Source organism: Carassius gibelio, chromosome B23 (assembly GCF_023724105.1).
Source record: "Carassius gibelio isolate Cgi1373 ecotype wild population from Czech Republic chromosome B23, carGib1.2-hapl.c, whole genome shotgun sequence".
Classification (NCBI taxonomy): domain Eukaryota; kingdom Metazoa; phylum Chordata; class Actinopteri; order Cypriniformes; family Cyprinidae; genus Carassius; species Carassius gibelio.
In genome coordinates, this window is record NC_068418.1 from 27,641,517 (window position 1) to 27,663,439 (window position 21,923).

The 21,923-nt window shown below is 40.9% G+C and overlaps 2 protein-coding genes across 5 annotated transcripts in view; one reads left to right on the forward strand and one right to left on the reverse strand.

The window, feature by feature from the left end:
• Positions 1–1,235, forward strand: part of LOC128011318 (tyrosine-protein kinase Tec-like) — a 17,344-nt gene extending 16,109 nt beyond the window's left edge. For all 3 annotated transcript variants that reach the window (XM_052593570.1, XM_052593571.1, XM_052593572.1), the window contains 2 exons: positions 470–627; positions 929–1,235. In XM_052593570.1, coding sequence (XP_052449530.1) covers positions 470–627; positions 929–1,012 — 242 coding nt within the window. In that variant the 3' untranslated portion in view covers positions 1,013–1,235. The remainder of the gene's footprint in view (positions 1–469; positions 628–928) is intronic.
• A 2,565-nt stretch (positions 1,236–3,800) lies between these two features.
• zgc:158659 (uncharacterized protein LOC791141 homolog) overlaps positions 3,801–21,923 on the reverse strand; it is a 31,243-nt gene continuing 13,120 nt past the window's right edge. For both annotated transcript variants that reach the window (XM_052593568.1, XM_052593569.1), the window contains exons 11-22: positions 20,179–20,303; positions 19,973–20,054; positions 18,687–18,851; positions 18,415–18,518; positions 17,198–17,369; positions 13,626–13,732; positions 13,074–13,195; positions 12,916–12,994; positions 11,686–11,856; positions 10,173–10,290; positions 7,982–8,133; positions 3,801–7,876 (exon numbers count right to left, since the gene is read on the reverse strand). In XM_052593568.1, the coding sequence (XP_052449528.1) occupies positions 7,603–7,876; positions 7,982–8,133; positions 10,173–10,290; positions 11,686–11,856; positions 12,916–12,994; positions 13,074–13,195; positions 13,626–13,732; positions 17,198–17,369; positions 18,415–18,518; positions 18,687–18,851; positions 19,973–20,054; positions 20,179–20,303 (1,671 nt within the window). In that variant the 3' untranslated portion in view covers positions 3,801–7,602. The remainder of the gene's footprint in view (positions 7,877–7,981; positions 8,134–10,172; positions 10,291–11,685; positions 11,857–12,915; positions 12,995–13,073; positions 13,196–13,625; positions 13,733–17,197; positions 17,370–18,414; positions 18,519–18,686; positions 18,852–19,972; positions 20,055–20,178; positions 20,304–21,923) is intronic.

Here is a 21,923-nt window from a genome sequence, read left to right on the forward strand (position 1 = left end):
GATGATGGTGACGATGGTGATGGTGATGATGGTGATGATTGTGATGATGATGTGTCGGTGATGATGGTGTCGATGGTGATGATGATGGTGACGATGGTGATGATGATGATGGTGATGATTGTGATGATGATGTGTCGGTGATGATGGTGACGATGGTGATGATGATGTGTCGGTGATGATGGTGTCGATGGTGATGATGATGATGACGATGGTGATGATGATGTGTCGGTGATGATGGTGTCGATGATGATGATTGTGATGATGATGTGTTGGTGATGATGGTGTCGATGGTGATGATGATGATGATGGTGACGATGGTGATGGTGATGATGATGATGGTGATGATTGTGTTGATGATGTGTCGGTGATGATGGTGTCGATGGTGATGATGATGATGGTGACGATGGTGATGATGATGGTGATGATGGTCATGATTATGTGATGATGATGATGATGATGTGCTCCTCAGGTGTGCTGATGTGGGAGGTGTTCACGGAGGGGAAGATGCCGTTCGAACACAATCAGAACCATGAGGTGGTGATGATGGTCACTCAGGGACACCGGCTCTATCGGCCCCAGAAAGCAGCTCCACACATCTACAGCATCATGAAGATGTGCTGGATGGAGGTAACAACAGAGTCCTTCACAGCCTCACTGACATTAGGGACCTCAGTGTGTGTTCAGGAATTATTTACACTCATGAATCACCAGCAGGATGCATTGTGGGGTGTTTGTTAATTTGTTCTGATGTAATGTAAAATATTCATGAAAGATTTTTTGCATTTGATAACACGCTTCACCATTATGTTGAAATTGAAAAAAAGGGTAACTTTGTATCCTCTGCATGTTCAATGTTTTCCCACTCGTCTCAACGAAACAAGACTGTTGTTTTACTGAATGTGTGTGTGTGTGTGTGTGTGTGTGTCAGAAAGCAGATGAGCGCCCGAGCTTCACTGAGCTCTCGCTGCTGATCACGGATGAGCTGGAGGAAGCTGACGGACCCACGTCCTGAGCTCTGATTGGACGGTCTGATGCTCCAATCCAGTGATGAGCTCATGACAGCTCTTCCACTCTGCATGGGTTCAGGGCCACACCAACGGATCTGGGCCTGAACGAGACGCTTGATTCCTCCTCATATGAGCCTGCATTTATGACTGTGTTCCCTGCAGTGACTGAGTCGGTCTGAATGTGTGTTGATCTGCTGTAAAGCATCAAATAAACCTCAGACAAGTGTTGATTTCGTCTGTGTCACTGAACTCACTCACACACTGTTTTCCTCATTCATTTCAATCATTATTAATTCATGAACACTGAGGCTAACCAGATGTGCGTCCTGATACCTGAGCAAACACACACACACACACTCAGAAAGCAGAAGGAAGCTGACCGGAAGGATGTGGCTCTTGCAGAAACAGCAGTTCTTGTGAAAGCACCTCTGATCTGCACGTGACGCTAGTTGAGATTTGAAGCGGTTTGTGCCGTGGTCTTCCAGTGAGCGGAGCGTTTTATTGGGTTTGATGGAAGCTTTATGCTGTTTGAGAAGCAAATTTAAGCGTTTCCTCTATAAGTGCACTAAAACATTAGTAAGGTTTTTAGAGCTTTATAAATGAAAACATTTTATGGTCTATACTGTGACCGACCGGTGGGATTAAATTGGTTAATAGAGTTTTGTTGGTTTAGTTCCTGAAATTACCCTGTAATTTCCCAAGATACTACCGTTTGATCAAACATGATCCTCATCAATAGTTATTTAAACACATTTTAGGCTTAATATTAGGAAATGTGCATTGTGCACAGCACGTCTCGAGCCATATATCAGTAAATATGTTAGTGAATTTCAACTATACTTAGTATGCAATAAAGATATATTTGGGTTAGCTGATGATAATTATAAGTATGTAGTTTTAATAATCGCTCTAACTCTTATCAGAACAGTGAAGTCCACACCACACTTATAATCAACTCACAGACGAACAATATTGTAAATGATAAATGAAAAAACATTGATGCCAGTCAGAATTTAAAGCTACAGACAACAAAAATGCAGTGCTTTGAATAAACAGACTGATATTGCTGGTGTGATGCTGATATAGTTATCATAGCTGGTGTGAATGGGCCTTTATATGGAAGCCGGTAATTATTAAATGTAATTGTGACTTTTTATCTCACAATTCTGAATTTATTTCTCAGGAATGCAAAATCAGTCAGAAAAGTCAGAATTGCAAGATATAAAGTCAGAATTGCGAGTTATAAAGTCAGAATTGCAAGAAATAAATGTCAGAATTGCGAGATATAAAGTCAGAATTGCGAGATATAAAGTCAGAATTGCGATATATAAAGTCAGAAATGCGAGATATAAAGTCAGAATTGCGAGATATAAAGTCAGAATTGCGAGATATAAAGTCAGAATTGCAAGAAATAAATGTCAGAATTGCGAGATATAAAGTCAGAATTGCGAGATATAAAGTCAGAATTGCGAGATATAAAGTCAGAATTGCGATATATAAAGTCAGAATTGCGAGATATAAAGTCAGAATTGCAAGATATAAAGTCAGAATTGCAAGATATAAAGTCAGAATTGCAAGTTATAAAGTCAGAATTGCTAAATATAAAGTCAGGATTGCAAGCTATAAAGTCAGGATTGCGAGTTATAAAGTCAGAATTGCAAGATATAAAGTCAGAATTGCAAGATATAAAGTCAGAATTGCAAGTTATAAAGTCAGAATTGCTAAATATAAAGTCAGAATTGCAAGATATAAAGTCAGAATTGCGAGATATAAAGTCAGAATTGCAAGATATAAAGTCAGAATTGCAAGTTATAAAGTCAGAAATGCTAAATATAAAGTCAGAATTGCGATATATAAAGTCAGAATTGCGAGATATAAAGTCAGAATTGCAAGATATAAAGTCAGAATTGCAAGTTATAAAGTCAGAATTGCAAGATATAAAGTCAGAATTGCGAGATATAAAGTCAGAATTGCAAGATATAAAGTCAGAATTGCAAGTTATAAAGTCAGAATTGCAAGCTATAAAGTCAGAATTGTGAGATATAAAGTCAGAATTGCGAGATATAAAGTCAGAATTGCAAGATATAAAGTCAGAATTGCGAGATATAAAGTCAGAATTGCAAGATATAAAGTCAGAATTGCGAGATATAAAGTCATGATTGCGAGATATAAAGTCAGAATTGCGAGATATAAAGTCAAAGTTGCGAGTTATAAAGTCAGAATTGTAAGATATAAAGTCAGAATTGCGAGATATAAAGTCAGAATTGCTAAATATAAAGTCAGAATTGCAAATTATAATGTCAGGATTGCAAGATATAAAGTCAGAATTGCAAGAAATAATGTCAGAATTGCAAGTTATAAACTCAAAGTTGCGAGATATAAAGTCAGAATTGCGATATATAAAGTCAGAATTGTAAGATATAAAGTCAGAATTGCGAGATATAAAGTCAGAATTGCAAGTTATAAAGTCAGAATTGCTAAATATAAAGTCAGAATTGCAAATTATAAAGTCAGAATTGCAAGCTATAAAGTCAGGATTGCGAGTTATAAAGTCAGAATTGCAAGATATAAAGTCAGAATTGCGAGATATAAAGTCAGAATTGCAAGTTATAAAGTCAGAATTGCTAAATATAAAGTCAGAATTGCAAATTATAAAGTCAGGATTGCGAGATATAAAGTCAGGATTGCGAGATATAAAGTAAAAAAAAACAATCTATGCTGTTTGCATTAAATAAAAGAGAAAAATGTCCCTAAAGATGCACAATAGTTAAACATAAATAAGCAAGCACCCTCAATATTTGAAAAAGTTTATTAAAAGACTAAACACTAAACAATCACTAAGACACACTCTGGATCGGTCCGTTATCAGGATTACAGTACGGCTCCGAATCGCTCTTATTGCTCATTCACAAACACTAAACGCATTCATGCGCTTACAGAAAGACATTTTAAATGACAGCTGAAGATCTGATCTGAGAACTGCTGTCAGTCAAAAAACACACAAGCAAGTGAAACCCATGAACTCGTCAATGATTGGTCGATTGTAGGTCGCAGAATTTAAATCAGCTGGTTTCTACAGCTTCTGATTGATCGATTGTAAACTCGCAGGGATTTCGATTGCCGTCTCGCAGTGTCACATCAAAAGAAGACAGAAAATAGAATTGCAATAGAATTTCTCCGAACATGCTAACTGTTCTGTCCAACAATGCATAAGCTCTTAGTTGCGTGGAAGACTAGTGGAGGACCAGAGCTGTTAGCTGCAGTGCATTCTGGGTAGTGTCTTTGATATGACCTCTGCTGCTGTTTGGATTAAAGGTGGCAGTGCCGTTCAAAGTTTGACCTTTGACCGTGATTCCCTGAGGAGGACTGTAAACTCTGCTGAAGCGACTGCAGGCTCTTCATCATCTTCATCATCATCAGCGTGATACAGTCTATGGTCCAGAGGTACGGCTCGTCTCAGATTAGGGGTTTCCCATAAGCCTCTACGGTGTCACACTGATTCTGAGAAAATCTTTACTGTTCTGGGAACTTCCTGTTGCTTTTTAAAGCATCTCAGCGGTTTGTCACAGTATTGGACCGTGTGTGTGTGTGTGTGTGGTTTCTTGTTAGCGTTCAGCGCCATTCATTTTCACAGCTGCCCACAGGTTTTTTTTTTTTTCCAGTGGTGGCGTATTTTTCCTGTTGAAACAGGAAGCTGGGACATATCAAAGCGCTCGTCCTGTGGTCATGTGACTCAATCTTGCGTCGCGGTTTGACCTTGCTAACAGCTAGCATGTGAGAGAAAACGTCTTTCACCCCAAATTCAAAAGACAAAAAAACAATCAAATTTAGATCATGAAGAAAAGGAAGCCAGTTTTCAAATTTTTTGCACATTTACACATCTACAACTCTAATGAGTCACACTACTATATAAATACTACAAAAATAAAAATACAAAATACTGCTGTGGCATATCTAACATTGTTTTTGTCATGCTACTGTATAATGAGAATTTGGATTATTTGTGTTTAAGGACAATGCAAAGCATTTAATAATATTTTTATAGAAAACTGGTCATAAGTTTACACCCCCTTTACTGAACCAAAGGATCAGAGAAACGTCATGTTTTATTTAGTGCTGTTTAGTGAATAATCAGATGTTAACATGTAAATGATGAGACAAAATAATAACCGAATTGTCACAAATGACCCTGTTTGCAAGCTTGAGTCATTACAATGAGAATCAACGACTGTACTCGAGCAGTCTGTACTCTGAGTCTCAAGCAGTTCAACACACCACACACTTAATGCATTGTGCTTCCTTCTGGAGCATCACTGAATGTTTGCAGCTCTATAATAGTTGTGCTTTAAATCCCTCGTTCATTCTCCGAGATCACACAGTCACTGCTGGGAAGAGCTCAAATTTGCACAAGATGCTGGAAAAGCAAAGTATGTCCAGTGGAAAGTTGAACTGATCCGAACTATAGACTCAGGAGCATCCGTCACTGAACATACAAACAGGTGACCAGAGTTAGTATTCTGGGTCTTTTGTGTAAATGTAGCACCACCTTTTGGCTGATTCTGACTAAATTTAACGTACAGCTTAATTGAGATGCCTTCTATGTGTCTGTCATGCTTCATAACACTTAGCCATTCAGATTTGATGTTATGAGCTGCTGAAGTTTGATTGGCTGCTGGTGGCCATATTTGTTTGGTTAAATATTATTATAGTAATATTTAAAGAATACGTTACCATTTGACCCAAAGAAGGGGTATAACCGTTTTCAACTTGATCAATTGTACGGATCCAAGTCCAATTCTGAGGGGGGAGGGACTATTTTCTTAGAATTTGAGTTTATATTCACAGTTCTCAGAAACAAAGTCACAATTGCGAGAAAAAAGTACAAATTGTGAGATAAAATGTCACAAATAAAAAATGACCTTCAGTGGAGGAAACTAGCTACAGTGCAAAAAAATATTTTCTTGCTTAGTATTTTTGTCTTGTTTTCTAGTATAAATATATAAAAAAATTCTTAAATCAGTATGCATTTACTTGAAGAGTAAAATTACTTAATGTGTTAGTTCAACCAAAAAAGAAAATGAGTCCATTACTTACTCACCCTCAAGTCCTCCTAGGTGTATGACTTCATTCTTTCAGATGAATCCGGTCAGAATTATATTAAAAATGGTATTTGATCTTTCAAGCTGTTTAATGGCTACAGTGCTTCAGTCCAAAAGAAGTGAAACAAAGCGCATCCATCCATAATAAGAAGTGTCTCACACAGCTCCTGGGGAGAACAAAAGCCCCCTGTAGTTAATCTATGTATTTTTGTAAGAAAAATATCCATATTAAAAGGTAATTTAATCTATCTTGCGCCAGCAGTTGTACACTGAAGCAGTTCCAGGGGAATGACGTATGGTGTCGGCGCGAGTCTCCTGAAAACCAACGTTTGTTACTGGGAGCAAAGGAAACAGTCTTCTCTTGGTTTATATTGAAATCCTCTGACATTCTTCTTTACAAATCCTTGTTTTGTACTTCTAATTATGACCATAGTTTTGTTTTGATCTCTCCGCTGCGCTTCTGCGTGCATCACTTCTGAGCGGCGCATGCGCAGCCCTGACCTCACACATCATCCGCCGGACCGCTTCCACGTACAACAGTACAACAACACCTGCTTACTGACATTAAACAGCTTCAAAGATCACAAACAAAAAATTATACACCTAGGAGGACTTGAGGGTGAGTAAATAATGGACAATTTTTCATTTTTGGGTGAAAAATCCCTTTAAGATATTTTGTTTTGTTTTTTCTGAAAATATGATCCTAATTTTGTTAGTTGGTTAGAAGTATCTGCTAATAGAGTAAGAAAAATGTTCTTAATTGAAAGGCTAAACAATATTATTTTTCTTACCTCATTGGCAGATATTTTTACTAAATGCAAAAATGAACAAGATTTGGTTTTTTTTTTTTCAGAAAACAAGACATCTTTTTTAAATAACTTTTTTTAAATTGACAAGTCATTTTACTTGTCAAGTAAATGCATCTTAATTCCAGAATTTGTATATATTTATACTAGAAAAAAAAACCCCAGAGGAAGAAAATCATTTCTTACAGTGTATTCCATCTGGGCCTTAGTGCAACATGGCATTGTTATGAACTCCTCTGATTTTGCTACAATAATTAATTTTATAGATTCAGTTAAGGGGATGTAAACTTATGAAGGCAGCGTTACATCACAGCGATCTGAGCTCACTGAAGTGTGTGTGTGTGTGTGTGTGTGTGTGTGTTTGTGTGTGTGAGAGTGTGTGTGTGTGTGTCTGTGTGTGTGTGTGTGTGTGTGTGTGTGTGTGTGAGTGAGTGAGTGAGTGTGTGTGTGCGTGTGTGTGTGTGTGTGTGTTTGTGTGTGTGAGAGTGTGTGTGTGTGTGTGTGTGTGTGTGAGAGAGTGTGTTTGTGTTTGTGTGTGTAAGAGTGTGTGTGTGTGTGTGAGAGAGTGTGTTTGTGTGTGTGTGTCTGTGAGTGAGTGAGTGTGTGTGTGTGTGTGCGCGTGTGTGTGTGTGTGTGTGTCTGTGAGTGAGTGTGTGTGTGTGTGTGTGTGTGTGTGTGTGTGTGTGTGTGTCAGTGCTCGTTGGGCATGTGTCGGATGGTGTGGAAAATCCAGTCCATCTTGGTGGTCCATCCTCCGTGGTGGGCGTCGTTCATCTGTTTGGTGAAGTACTCCAGAGCGTCCTGCTGGTTCTTCTCCAGCGCCAGTGTCTTGCGCAGGTAGGCGATGTCGTCAAAGCTCTGCAGCTCAGGCATCCCACAGCCCAAGAGCAGAGAGAAGAGGTTGATGAAGAGGCTGGCGTGCTGACGGATGGCCAGATACGCTTTATAACACATCTCCTGAAACCTGAGAAACACATCACACTGAACAAACAGGTGCTTTATAGTCAGCGTTTGTGTGTGTGTGTGTGTGCGCATGTGTGTGCATGTGAATGTGTGTGTGTGTTCACACCTCTCAAACTCTTTGGTCTTTGTGCACTCCTGCACACCCTTACTGATGACGATCAGGAAGTCTTGTGTGAGAACGAAAGGAACTCGCTCTCGCTTGTATCCAAATTTTTTCTTTTTATGATCGAGAAAGTGACCGAAGTCAATGTGGAACAGCTGCAGGAAACATTACACAATCAGTTTATGATGAGTCTGAGCACACTTTGGGTTCAAAAGACACTTAATATTCACTAACATCATTGATTTAATGCACTTACACAGTCAGATAAGAAAAGAAAACTTGATTTGAACTGATCTGAACAATGACTATTGTTTTCTGTAGAGCTGCTTTACAGCTGAAACTGAACTAGTTTCATAATTGCTGGATTTTATAATATTAAGGGGCTGTTCACACAGAAAAAATGTTTCATTCTAATGCACTACTTTTCTACTGTTTTTCTATGTAAACACACTAGACGGATATGCATGACTGTGGCACTCGCATCTCATGTCTTTTAAATTGCTGTGTCAAGTTAAAAGAATTCCAACTTTTACGTGCAGCGCTGCTCATCAATGTCAGCTCCGAAACAGCATGTACACTCACGGGCCACTTTATTAGGTACACTTGTTCAATTGTTTGGTTACACTAATTGGTAATCGGTCAATCAAATGGCAGCAACTCAATTCGTTTAGGCTTCTACATGTGGTAAAGACGACTTGCTGAAGTTCAGACCGAGCATCAGAATGGAGAAGAAAGGGGATTTACGTGACTTTGAGTGTGGAATGGTTGCTGTTGGTGCCAGAGAGGCTGGTCTAAGTATTTCAAAAACTGCTGATCTACTTGGATTTTCACGCACAACCATCTTTAGGGTTTACAGAGAATGATCCAAAAAAGAGAAAATATCCAGTGAGCGGCAGTTGTGTGGATGAAAATGCCTTGTTGATATCAGAGGAGAATGGGCAGACTGGTTAGAGATGGTAGAAAGGCAACAGTAACTCATATAACCACTCGTTACAACCAAGGTATGCAGAAGACAATCTCTGAACACACAACACGTCATGATCTACAGCAGCAGAAGACACACTGGGTGATGTTCCTGTCAGATAGGAACAGGAAACAGAGGCTACAATTCACACAGGCTGACCAAAACTGGACCATAGAAGATTGTAAAAACGTTGCAATGTCTGTTGGGTCTCGATTTCTGCTGTGACATTCAGATGGTAGGGTCCAAATTTGGCATAAAGAACATGAAAGCATGGATCCATTCTGCCTTTTCTCAATGGTTCAGGCTGCTGGTGGTGTAATGGTATGGAGAATATTTTATTGGCACACTTTGGGCCCCTTAGTACAAAACATTGAACATTGTTTAAATGCCACAGCCTACTTGAGTATTGTTGCTGACCATGTCCATCCCTTTATGACTACAGTGTACCCATCTTCTGATTAATAATTCCAGCAGGATAGTGCACAATGTTACAAAGCTCAGATCATATCAGACTGATTTCTTCAACATGACAATGAGTTCACTTTACTTAACGCCCTCCACAGTCACCAGATCTCAACCCAGTAGAGAAGATTTGGGATGTGGTGGAATGGGAGATTCACATCATGGATGTACGGCCGACAAATCTGCAGCAACTGTGTGATGCTATCATGTCAATATGGACCAGAGGAATGTTTCCAACACCTTGTTGAATCTATGCCATGAAGAATTAAGGCAGTTCTGAAGGCAAAAGGGGGTCCAACCCAGTACTAGGTATACCTAATAAAGGTATACCTAATAAAGTGTACCTAAGGTATAATATAGTACCTAATATAATAATAATAAGGTATACCTAATAAAGTGGCCAGTGAGTATACAAATCACCTCATAGCAGATCTATACAGGTGGAGCTGGGGAGGTGGAGGGCTTCTGAAGTGCACTGCTACTGCTACAGCAAGCACTGCCAAATATTTGAATGTTGAGCAGCGAGCTCATTGGATACCAATACAGGAGAGAACCAATCAGATTTGACATGATAATGATATCATTATGTCATACTGAGTTAAATATATTGGACTGCACCATCTACAGTTTTGTGCCAGAACTTTATTTACATGTTATAATTTGTTATAATGGCTCTCATCGTATTTGATTCTCATGCAATGTGTGTGTGTGTGTGTGTGTGTGTGTGTGTTTGTGTGTGTGTGAGAGTGAGAGTGAGAGTGAGAGTACCTGTCCATTCTCCTTAACCATGATGTTGCTGTTGTGTCTGTCGCCGATGCCCAGAATGAATGTGGCCACACAGTATCCAGCACACGAGCGTGTGAATAAATCGATGGCTCTGTCGTACCTGAGAGAGAAACAAACAAACGTTTCCCTGAGTCTCACACATTCAAGAGACTAGAGAAAGGGTTTGTCATACACTGAGCGTTTATTTCAACAGCAGGAAAGCAGATTTAGTCCTTCTCAGTTTAGGTTCTGGCAACAGATAAGGACAACCGTTTGTAAGTGTTTAGCATTTGCCTATCGCGGGACTGCCCAGTTTCGGTCTGTTGAATAGTGAGGCGTGAAAGTACAAAACCAGTGAAAGTACTTAATTGGCTGTTTTGGAAGCCCTTGTCAGAAGAAACAGTCGAGCAACAGATAAGGACAGCAGTTTGGAAGTGTTTTGCCTCACTTTCTCATTAGACTACTGCGTGATCGTCATTGCTAGGAAACCTTTTTAGGAATTTTTACCATGGTAAATACGTGCTGAAGTGATGCTTGGTTTTGCGTTTGCCTATCGCAGGACTGCCCAGGAGAGCACGCACTGTACGTCGAAGGAAGGCCATAGCCGACAAATCTACAGCCTGTCCCTCTGACCTCTACTACTACACTCTCTATTCCAGTTGGTCTCTGGAACTGCCAGTCTGCTGTTAACAAAGCAGACTTCATTTCTTCTATTGCTACTCATTCCGGTCTCAACCTCATGGCACTGACAGAGACTTGGATCAAGCCTGAAGATACTGCCACCCCTGCAGCCCTCTCCACTAATTTCACTTGTTCCCACACTCCTCGTACCACTGGGAGGGGTGGAGGTACTGGTCTCCTTATATCCAAAGAATGGAAATTTGATCTTCAGCCATCACCTACAGGTAACGGTTCATTTGAATCACATGCCGTTATTGTAACCCACCCTGTTAAAATCCACTTTGTGTTCATTTATCGTCCCCCAGGTCAATTGGGAAACTTCTTGGAGGAGTTGGATGTGCTGCTCTCAAACTTTCCTGAAGATGGTACTCCTCTGGTACTGCTTGGTGACTTCAACATCCAACTCAAATCCAACAGTGGATTTTGTGACAATTCCACCAATTAGGAATTGAGCAAATCTAATCAAGCCCAACTAGTTTAGTTTAAAAAACTTCAGTATTTATATAAATAAACATATTTTGAAATTAACTTACAATATTGCGTTTCTAAATATAGTCAACATCTTTACATCTATAATGTTATATTTCTCCATCTACATTTATATATTTGAGCATGGTTTTAAATGGTTTTAATAATGTCATTAGAAGGGCTTCATGGGATTATAGTTTTTCCTTCATTGAAGTCGTTAAGTTTACAGTCTTGTATCTTTGTCTTTCTGTCTGATTATCAAACATTTTTTTGCTTTAAATCTTAGTCTCCTGTAGCTGGTTGGTTTGATTCATGGATTATAACTGAGTGTGTAGATGTGTGTGTGTGTGTGGATGTGTGTTCTTACGCCTCTCCCTTGTTCTTCTCTCTGATCCAGTGGTGCAGTGTGTTGCTGTTGAACTGTAGCGCCCCCTTCAGGCCTCCTTTACACTGAATTTGCATGATGGTGTACGAGTTCTTCACCACCTCGATGAGACCAACACAGTCACCGATGGACAGACAGCCATATGGCAACATTCTGCACACACACAGGGTTAGCCAGCTGTGATTGGTGGATCTGTGTATGTGATGGGATGTGATTGGCAGATGTGTGCGAGCGGTGGGCTGTGATTGGCGGTTGTGTGCCAGCGGTGGGCTGTGATTGGCGGATGTGTGCGAGCGGTGGGCTGTGATTGGCGGATGTGTGCGAGCGGTGGGCTGTGATTGGCGGATGTGTGTGAGCGGTGGGCTGTGATTGGCGGATGTGTGCCAGCAGTGGGCTGTGATTGGCGGATGTGTGTGAGCATTGGGCTGTGATTGGCGGATGTGTGCGAGTATTGGGCTGTGATTGGCGGATGTGTGTGAGCATTGGGGTGTGATTGGTGGATGTGTGCGAGCGGTGGGCTGTGATTGGCGGATGTGTGTTAGCCGTGGGCCGTGATTGGTGGATGTGTGCCAGCGGTGGGCCGTGATTGGCGGATGTGTGCGAGCATTGGGCTGTGATTGGCGGATGTGTGCGAGTATTGGGCTTTGATTGGAGGATGTGTGTGAGCCGTGATTGGTGGATGTGTGCCAGCGGTGGGCTGTGATTGGTGGATGTGTGTGAGCCGTGGGCTGTGATTGGCAGATGTGTGTGAGCCGTGGACTGTGATTGGTGGATCTGTGCCAGTGGTGGGCTGTGGTTAGTGGATCTGTGTCAGCAGTGGGTGGTATCTGTCGGATGTGTGTGAGCCGTGGGCTGTGGTTGGTGGATCTGTGCCAGTGGTGGGCTGTGATTGGTGGATCTGTGCCAGTGGTGGGCTGTGGTTGGTGGATCTGTGCCAGTGGTGGGCTGTGATTGGTGGATCTGTGCCAGCAGTGGGCTGTGGTTAGTGGATCTGTGTCAGCAGTGGGTGGTATCTGTCGGATGTGTGTGAGCCGTGGGCTGTGGTTGGTGGATCTGTGCCAGTGGTGGGCTGTGATTGGTGGATCTGTGCCAGTGGTGGGCTGTGATTGGTGGATCTGTGCCAGCAGTGGGCTGTGGTTAGTGGATTTGTGTCAGCAGTGGGTGGTATCTGTCGGATGTGTGTGAGCCGTGGGCTGTGGTTGGTCCACTCACCGTAGGTCCAACCCCTGATTCTGCCAGATATTCTCCATGATTTTAATAATCTGTAGTGTCAGCATATCTTGCCGTAGATCTGCATCACACAGATGTTAGATTACACAGATCCCGTTGTGGTATCTGACTCAGGGTTACAGCTAAAACACATGGCTCACCGTCTCCATTTTTAAAAATGATCTCATTATTGGTGAAGAGCAGCTCGCTCATGATATCCGGATTCTCCCAGTTTAACCACAGTGGCCGCTTGGCTGAAGACATGATACGGCACTCCTCCAACCTCAAACACAGAAATATAGAGCTAAAGCTTTTTCCATAGGGGATTCTGGATTTCTCTTTTTACCATACTAAATCAGAATATACTGCTCCTAACCCTAACGGACAGAAAACAAACACATGTTGTATTAATCAGTGTCAATGTACAAGCCTTCAGAATATATAGTGGAATAAAACTGTAACATTAGGAGTTTGTAAGAGAAAAACACTTTAAATATTTCAACCTAAAGATGCAAATAAATAAACTGCAATATGATAAACACCTAAATGTGTACATAGGATTTTTTCTTTCCACTAGTCTAAAAAATACATGTTATGGAAACAAAATAGCCAAAAATCTCAAATTCAGCCATTGCAGAAAACACACTGGTTTTGCCTGTAGTCTTGTTGTATATGGTACACGTGTGTGTGTGTGTGTGTGTGTGTGTAAATACCTGAGATTGCCCAGTTGGTGTACGGGGTTCAGAGGAGAAACAAACCCCTGCAGCGCCTCCATGTAATCTGGGCGGGACATGTGCTCCACCAGGAACTTCATCTGAGTCTACAATAGCCAATCAGAATGCAGGATCAACTTCATCAACTAATCAGCAGTCTTGGTAATGGGTGAGGCTGGTGACATCACTGGATCAGGTAAGTGGCTTTGGGGCTGCGTTCCAGTCCATTTTCTTATGTACTTCACTCACAAACTTCCCTTTGTTTCGTTTACTTGGAGGTACGTCATTGATTGCATTGTACGAGTGCCCACTACTGGTGGAACACTTGCAATAGGCTGAACTAGAACGTCCTAAGGCCTTAATTCGCTATGGAGTTGGTTTATTGTTGATATTTTCCCCTTAAAAATTTGTTTATTATATTATATACTCATCTAAAGGATTATTAGGAACACCATACTTATACTGTGTTTGACTCCCTTTCGCCTTCAGAACTGCTTTAATTCTACATGGCATTGATTCAACAAGGTGCTGAAAGCATTCTTTAGAAATGTTGGCCCATATTGATAGCATAGCATCTTGCAGTTGATGGAGATTTGTGGGATGCACATCCAGGGCACGAAGCTCCCGTTCCACCATATCCCAAAGATGCTCTATTGGGTTGAGATCTGGTGACTGTGGGGGCCATTTAAGTAAAGTGAACTCATTGGGTTTGAACTGGGAACACATGGGTCCTGCATGGCAGAGGCGCAAAGTATCTGTGTAGGCCTATTGAGTTATGCAATGACTTACTTTACAAGTTTTAGTAACTTGTAGTAACTCGACATGTAGGCTAATCAAGCAGGTTGAGATTGAATAATTGTAACTCAATACATATCAAGTCACGCTAGTCACCAAAGAACAAACATCACATACATGTAGATTTTTTGCCAAAACAATCCATCAGTCATTTTTGTTAGTCGTGCAGAAAATGAAAAAGTGCAACTTCCCAAAAATGTTAAAAAAAAAACATCAAAATAGACCAAAGTTTACGCTGTGTTGAATTATGAAAGTGAAAGTGACGTGACATTCAGCCAAGTATGGTGTCCCATACTCAGAATTTGTGCTCTGCATTTAACCCATCCGATGTGCACACACACAGAGCAGTGAACACACACACACTGTGAACACACACCCGGAGCAGTGTTCATCATTTATGCTGCAGCGCCCGGTGTTCAATGCCTTGTTCAAGGGCAAAGTCGTGGTATTGAAGGTGGAGAAAGAACTGTACATGCACTCCCCCCACCCACAATTCCTGCCGGCCCGGGACTCGACCTCACAACCTTTCGATTGGGAGTCCAACTCTCTAACCATTAGGCCACGACTTCCCCGAATTATGCTACTTAGTGGACTCTCAGAAAGGTCGCAGGCATACCATAACACTTCTAATAATAGTCCAGTCCCAGACGCCTGTCCCTTGGGGCAGAAACACATATTTAGACAACTAGGGATGCTCAATATTATTGGCCAATATTGGCTTTAAAATTCAATGTCTGTTAACAGCTAAATGAATAAATGTAAACCACCTTTAGGCAGGTGGGGCCCAAATGGGTCTGACATGAATTACCCAGTTAAGATCCCACATAACATCCTTATAGATCCCTTTTAAAGATCCACGGCTGGATCCTGGGTGCAAACCCACTTTAGACCCATTTGGGGCCCAAATGAGTCTGACATGAATTGCCCAATTAAGACCCATGCAGTACCCTTACAGGTTCCACTTTTAGTACGTCTGGGCTTCCACGGCTTGCCCCAATATGGATCCTGGGTGCAAGCCCATAATGGGGCCCACATTTGCCGCCCATGAAGCCCTCATCTGGGCCCCACGTCATTGCTGGCTGGGTTGTCATGTTCAAGAAACCAATTTGAAATGATTTGAGCTTTGTGAGACAGTGCATTATCCTGCTGGAAGTAGCTCAGGTAGGCCGTGGCATTTAAACAATGCCCAATTGGCACTAAAGTGTGCCAAGAAAACCTCCCTCACACCATTACACCACCACCAGCAGTCAGCACAGTGGTAACAAGGCATGATGGATCCATCTTCTCATTCTATTTTCGCCAAATTCTGACTCTACCATCTGAATGTCTCAACAGAAATCAGAGACTCATCAGACCAGGCAACATTTTTCCAGTCTTCAACTGTCCAGTTTTGGTGAGCTAGTGCAAATTGTAGCCTCTTTTTCCTAATTTGTAGTGGAGATGAGTGGTACCCGGTGGGGTCTTCTGCTGTTGTAGTCCATCCGTCTCAAGGTTGTGTGTGTTGTGGCTTCACCAATGCTGCATACCTCGGTTGTAACGAGTGGTTATTTCAGTCAAAGTTGCTCTTCTATCAGCTTGAATCAGTCGGCCCATTCTCCTCTGACCTCTAGCATCAACAAGGCATTTTCACCCACAGGACTGCCGCATACTGGATGTTTTTCCCTTTTCACACCATTCTTTGTAAACCCTAGAAATGGTTGTGCGTGAAAATCCCAGCAACTGAGATTGAGATTGAGATTGAGCAGATTGGGAAATACTCAGACCGGCCCGTCTGGCACCAACAATCATGCCACGCTCAAAATTGCTTAAATCACCTTTCTTTCCCATTCTGACATTCAGTTTGGAGTTCAATCGATTGTCTTGACAAGGACTACACCCCTAAATGCATTGAAGCAACTGCGATGTGATTGGTTGATCAGATAATTGAATTAATGAGAAATTGAAAATGTGTTCCTGATAATCCTTTAGGTGAGTGTATATTACAGAGTTGTTTTTGGTGGGGATCAATTAAACACGTGATGATGTCATAATCGTGTTGCAGCATGGTCTATAGAGTGGCCAATTCACGAAATGGAGTGCACTTCAAAATGGCAGCAGGGATGCCCCCCAAGCCCAGTTCTTTGGAAGACATCATTAGCGATGTTTCCATCACCGTTATAATCTGTATTTTGAAGTATTGCATCAAAAATGAGTGATGGAAACTCCACATTTTTAAAAATAATCCCTTTATTCACAAAATGGTTTTTAAGCTCGCCTTAGGAGATTTTGACTTGTGCAAAAAGGGGTTAATGCGAATAATGGAAGATAGAAATGCATTTGCAGAGTAAATTCCTCCATGTGCATCAAAAATGAGACATGATAACTCGAATAGCAGCAGACTGATCTCGTTCACTACATCTGGAATGTGATTTGGTTGTTGGTTGGTGCCTGAGCAAAGTCTGTCATCAAAGTATTTCTTATACGACTGCGTTCCCAAAAAGCACCATCCACCTCCGAAAGCAATGACAGCATTTATTGTGTTTTGTCTGCTCACTCTGAGATGCGAGTAATTTATTATATATGAAAATTATTATATGCAGTGGCTTCTCCTACTTTTTTTGTGATATATATAGTGGCAGTTTATCAGAAATTACGATTTTGTTCTCTTTGACTTGGAAATTGTTCAAAAATGCTTTATGCGATATTCAAATTTTGCACAGAAGTTAAATTAGCATTTTTGGATGGAAACCAGCTACTGACTTGTGCCTGTAAGTGTTAAGGAGCATCTTCTGTCTCACCTTCTGCGTCTCATCTTTCTTCTCCTGTTTGAGTGTGTCTGTGAGGTTCACCAGCTTGTCCATGGCCTCCACCTGTCTGTTCAGGTGTTTGAGGTACATACCACACGCCCGACAGAACGCCTCCAGCAGCAGGCCGAAGCGACGAGACACCGTTTTATTGTGCATCTCAGACCTACACAACAACACAGCAGGGTTATTATCCTTAACTACAACTAAAACCATTTAAAACCATTTTCATTAATTCAAATAAAACACTGTTTTTTCTCAGCTAGTTTGCAAGATAACATCTCTCATTTGTCATTCTGTTGCACTGTGGAAGTTTCTTTAATGAAAACAAATTCCTCGTATGTGTAAACATACCTGGCAATAAAACTCATTCTGATTGTGACATATTAACAAAAACTACAATAGTATATTGAACCTGTCAAACACATGGCCGCTTTTAGGATCATATGCTTTTAATGATTAAAATTAATTAGCCTAATTTCCCCTAAATTATCATGACTGTAATGTAAAAAAAGTTATTTTAATCTTATTTCATTGCAAGAAATATGAAAATTGTAAAGTATGTGACCCTGGAGCACAAAACCAGTCATAAGGGAACTTTTATTTTTAAATATACATGAAAGCTGAATAAATGATCTCTTCATTGATGTGTGGTTTGTTCGGAGGACAATATTTGTCTGAGATACAACTATTTGAAAATCTGGAATCTGAGGGAGCAAAAACATCTAAATATTGAGAAAATCATCTTTAAAGTTGTTCAGATGAAGTTCTTAGCAATGCATATTACTAATCAAACATTAAGTTTTCATATATTTACAGTAAGAGATTTACTAAATATCTTCACAGAACATGATCTTTACTTAATATCCTAATGATTTTTAGCATAAAAGAGAAATGTATAATTGTGACTCATTTAATGTATAATTGTGACTCTATTTCTCCAAATATACGTCTGTGACACTGATGACTGCTTCTGTGCTGCAGAGACACAGATGTTTGTGATTCTTGTTACCTTATTGCAACAAAATATATTATGTAAATTATAAAAGTAATGAGAATAATATAATACATACAATAATGAGAATCACAGACAAATGTCAAGATGCATAGCAGAGATTTAAGAGAATAAAATCTTTATTTTTTGATTTTGGGCTGAAATGAGACCCAGATGTTTTTCCATGAGATTCACACAGATTCATGTCTGAACTCACTTCAGATGCCAGAAGAAGAAATGTCCGATCCTCTGATTGGTCAGTGCTTTCTTGATCAGGAACCGAGCTAATGGGTTATCCAGATACATCTCATATTTCAGTACCTGAAAAACACACAGATACAAATGAAACCTGTGGGGAAATAGAGCTGGAAAATGCTCCAGATTTTGACACACACATGTGTTGTTCAGTTGATTTGACACAATGTATTTTGTTTAAAGCGTTATATAAATAAAGGTGACCTGACTTGACACACACACACACACACACACCTGCACGAGCTGCAGCAGGTACTGGCTGAGCTTGTCGTCTGTCAAGCCCTGGATCAGGCAGCGAAGGGCAAACTCTCGGACCATGGGATCAGGGAAGTTACAGTCCAGCAGCTCCAGAGCAGATTCAGGCTGCATGAGCGGCCAGTCCTTCAGCAGACAGTAGATCTAGACACACACACACACAGATGAGTGAGGGGAGCACTAATGAACAGGTGTGTGTTTAGACTGTATCATAGTACTGAGACTGCTCTCCTTAGAGTTACAAATGACCTGCTCTTATCATCTGATCATGGTTGTATATCTCTCTACTTACACTTACATTTCACTGCTGGTCATATGCTCTCCATATAACCATGTATGTGACAAATAAAATCTTGAATCTATTAGTGCTATTGGATATTAGTGCTGACACTATTGAACACAAAATTCTCTTGTGCATTAGCATGGTTTAAATCGTACTTATATGACCGCCATCAGTTCGTAGCAGTGAATGAAGATGTATCATATCGATCACAAGTGCAGTATGGAGTACCTCAAGGCTCAGTACTAGGGCCGCTACTCTTCACGCTTTATATGTTACCCTTGGGAGATATCATCAGGAAACATGGTGTTAGCTTTCACTGTTATGCTGATGATACTCAGCTCTATATTTCTTCCAGGCCCAGCGAAACATACCAACTTGCAAAACTAAAGGAATGCATATTTGATATAAAAAAAACTGGATGACGAGTAATTTTCTACTGTTTTAATTATTGTACCACAAACCTTTGCATTTAACAACCTAAAATACTGCCTAAGACTCGATGGCTGTTCTGTCAATTCTACGTCATCAGTTAGAAACCTAGGTGTGCTATATGATAGCAATCTTTCCTTAGAAATCCATGTTCCTGCATTTTTCCATCTCAAAAATATATCTAAATTATGACCTATGGCCAGTTGAAACCAGCATGGTGCGGTTTGATTCCTTGCTGCAACGCACCCAAAGGTTCTCTCCATTTTATGTCACAGATGGAGTTTTGGTTCCTTGCCACTGTCACCTTTGGCTTGCTTAGTTAGGGACACTTAATTTCTGTCAATATTGTTAAGACTGATTGCACATACACTATTTGAAGAGAGCTGGAATGATGACATCACTGAATCAACAATGAACTGACTTTAGCTGAAAAATGAACTGTTTTCTTTTGTCTTCTTGCATTATCTGCACATTGTGAAGTTTCTTTGACACAAACTGTATTGTATGAAGTGCTATATAAATTGACTTGACTTGTGGATCATCTCTGTCATACCTGTGACACTTCATCCCGTGAGTTCCACTTGACGGACAGCAGGAGTTTGGGAAGACTTTCTGGAATATTCACACAGTAATGCCTGTAACACAAACACATCGCTCTCACTGTGCTGTCATTATATTTGTGTGAGAAACAGATTAATGTCCTGTGTATCACAGCTCGAAGGGGCCATCATTCTCAACACAGACTGTGTGTGTGTTTACCGATGTCTCCACAGGAAGTCTTTCTCTTGTTCGGAGAGCTCGTACAGCGGGTCTCGACTGCACAGTGTGCGCAGTTGCTCGGCGTCTACCTGCGATATGGAGCTGTCACACGCCAGACGACTGCTCTGATTGACCAGAGAGAGTCATCATGAGTCCTAGATTCACTCTGACAGTGTGTGTGAGTATGTTGCCTTGTCCAATACCCACACTTGCCTGTCCCAGGTCTTAAAACCGGCAAAGCGCAGTGTCCTTAAAACACACTAAACACATCTCCAATACTGCTTTTTGGGTTGGGTAGGGATAATGGTGATGTTCTGGGCTCGGTTCCCTGATAACGCTCCCTCTTAGCGTGCTAAGAAGACCTCGAAAGAAATATCTTACCAAAGTTGTTTATGTTGCTAAAGTATGTTCCCCGAAGTGTCCCTTAGGAAGCTTCTTAGCACGCTGCCTCTTATGTCTGACGTCACAAGAGCGCTGTCCCGAGTGAAGGTGCTGAATTATTTGGCATCGATTGCTCAGGAATAGATTTTCCTCTTCACGCGATGGTGCAATACAGCGTTAAGAAAGACAACACGTTCTATGCACATGAAACATTCCTCAAATTATTACAGTAACATTTATTTTAACATAGTTTAAGTTATCAGTAAAATGTAGACTATAAATTAAATGATCAAATGGTCAGTAATATGTTGTGACGGTTAGATGAACCGGGGATCCCTCGCTAATCATCCACCTTCTTGACATGGGTTTAACGACTTCTAAAAATTATATAATACACTTTTATATTAATGGTAAGGTACTTTACAATCAGAATTGCAAGCGGCTGCAGTTATTTCTGTTTAATGCGGTATTGATTGCCATTGGTTAATGTTTTCCATAAAAAGCAACCTATCTACAATGAACAGAGAGAGAGAGATCGAGAGAGAGAGAGTTAGATACAGAATATGTTTTGCTGGACCTTGCCACCAGGTCGGAGATCACACCCCTGTGGTCCACTATAACCTGCAGGTTTATGGCCGCGTATCCCTTTCGCGATATGTACGCCTGATCAATCACTGATGGATTGGTGATAGGGATGAGTGCCATCCACCAGGATGAAATCCCCGGCATGGTGCAGAAGGGCGTTGGTGACAGTGTGGACGCACCTCCACACCAAGGTCTTGATTAGGACGTAGCCCTCTCCCACGACCTAGATGAATCTCTCTGTAGCAAAAAAAAAAAACATAGCGCTGCAAGCAGCTGGGCTTCGGGGCTTAAAGCAGAATTCCTCCGTGTTATCCTGGCAAGCGCAGGTCTGAGAAGGTCCAGTAGCTCCATAATGAGCTGTCTTGGGAGGCAATTTTTTTTTTAAATATAGTCCCGTCAGGAAAAATGTCAAAAGGGCATAAGTTTTGCTGAATAAAAAAATTGACATGGACTAAATGGCTCCGCGTCCGGCTCCGTCTCTGATTCAATACAAGGACACGTTGGATCGCTGCCAGTTGGTCGTTTACTGAACACCACCATGCTTACCCATTTATAGATCTTAGCCATTTAGAGCCAAATTGTTTGCCAGATTTTAATTATCAAAAAATGGATTGCCAATTCGCTTTAATTACATTACGAAAAAGCCTAGGCTAATTACCACCATATTAGTTCTGATACCACATAAAGTCAACTTCATAAATAGGCCTGTATCCATTGCGAACATAATTTATTATGAGTCTTAAAAAATAACATAAAATCATTGTTGAGCCACAACATTG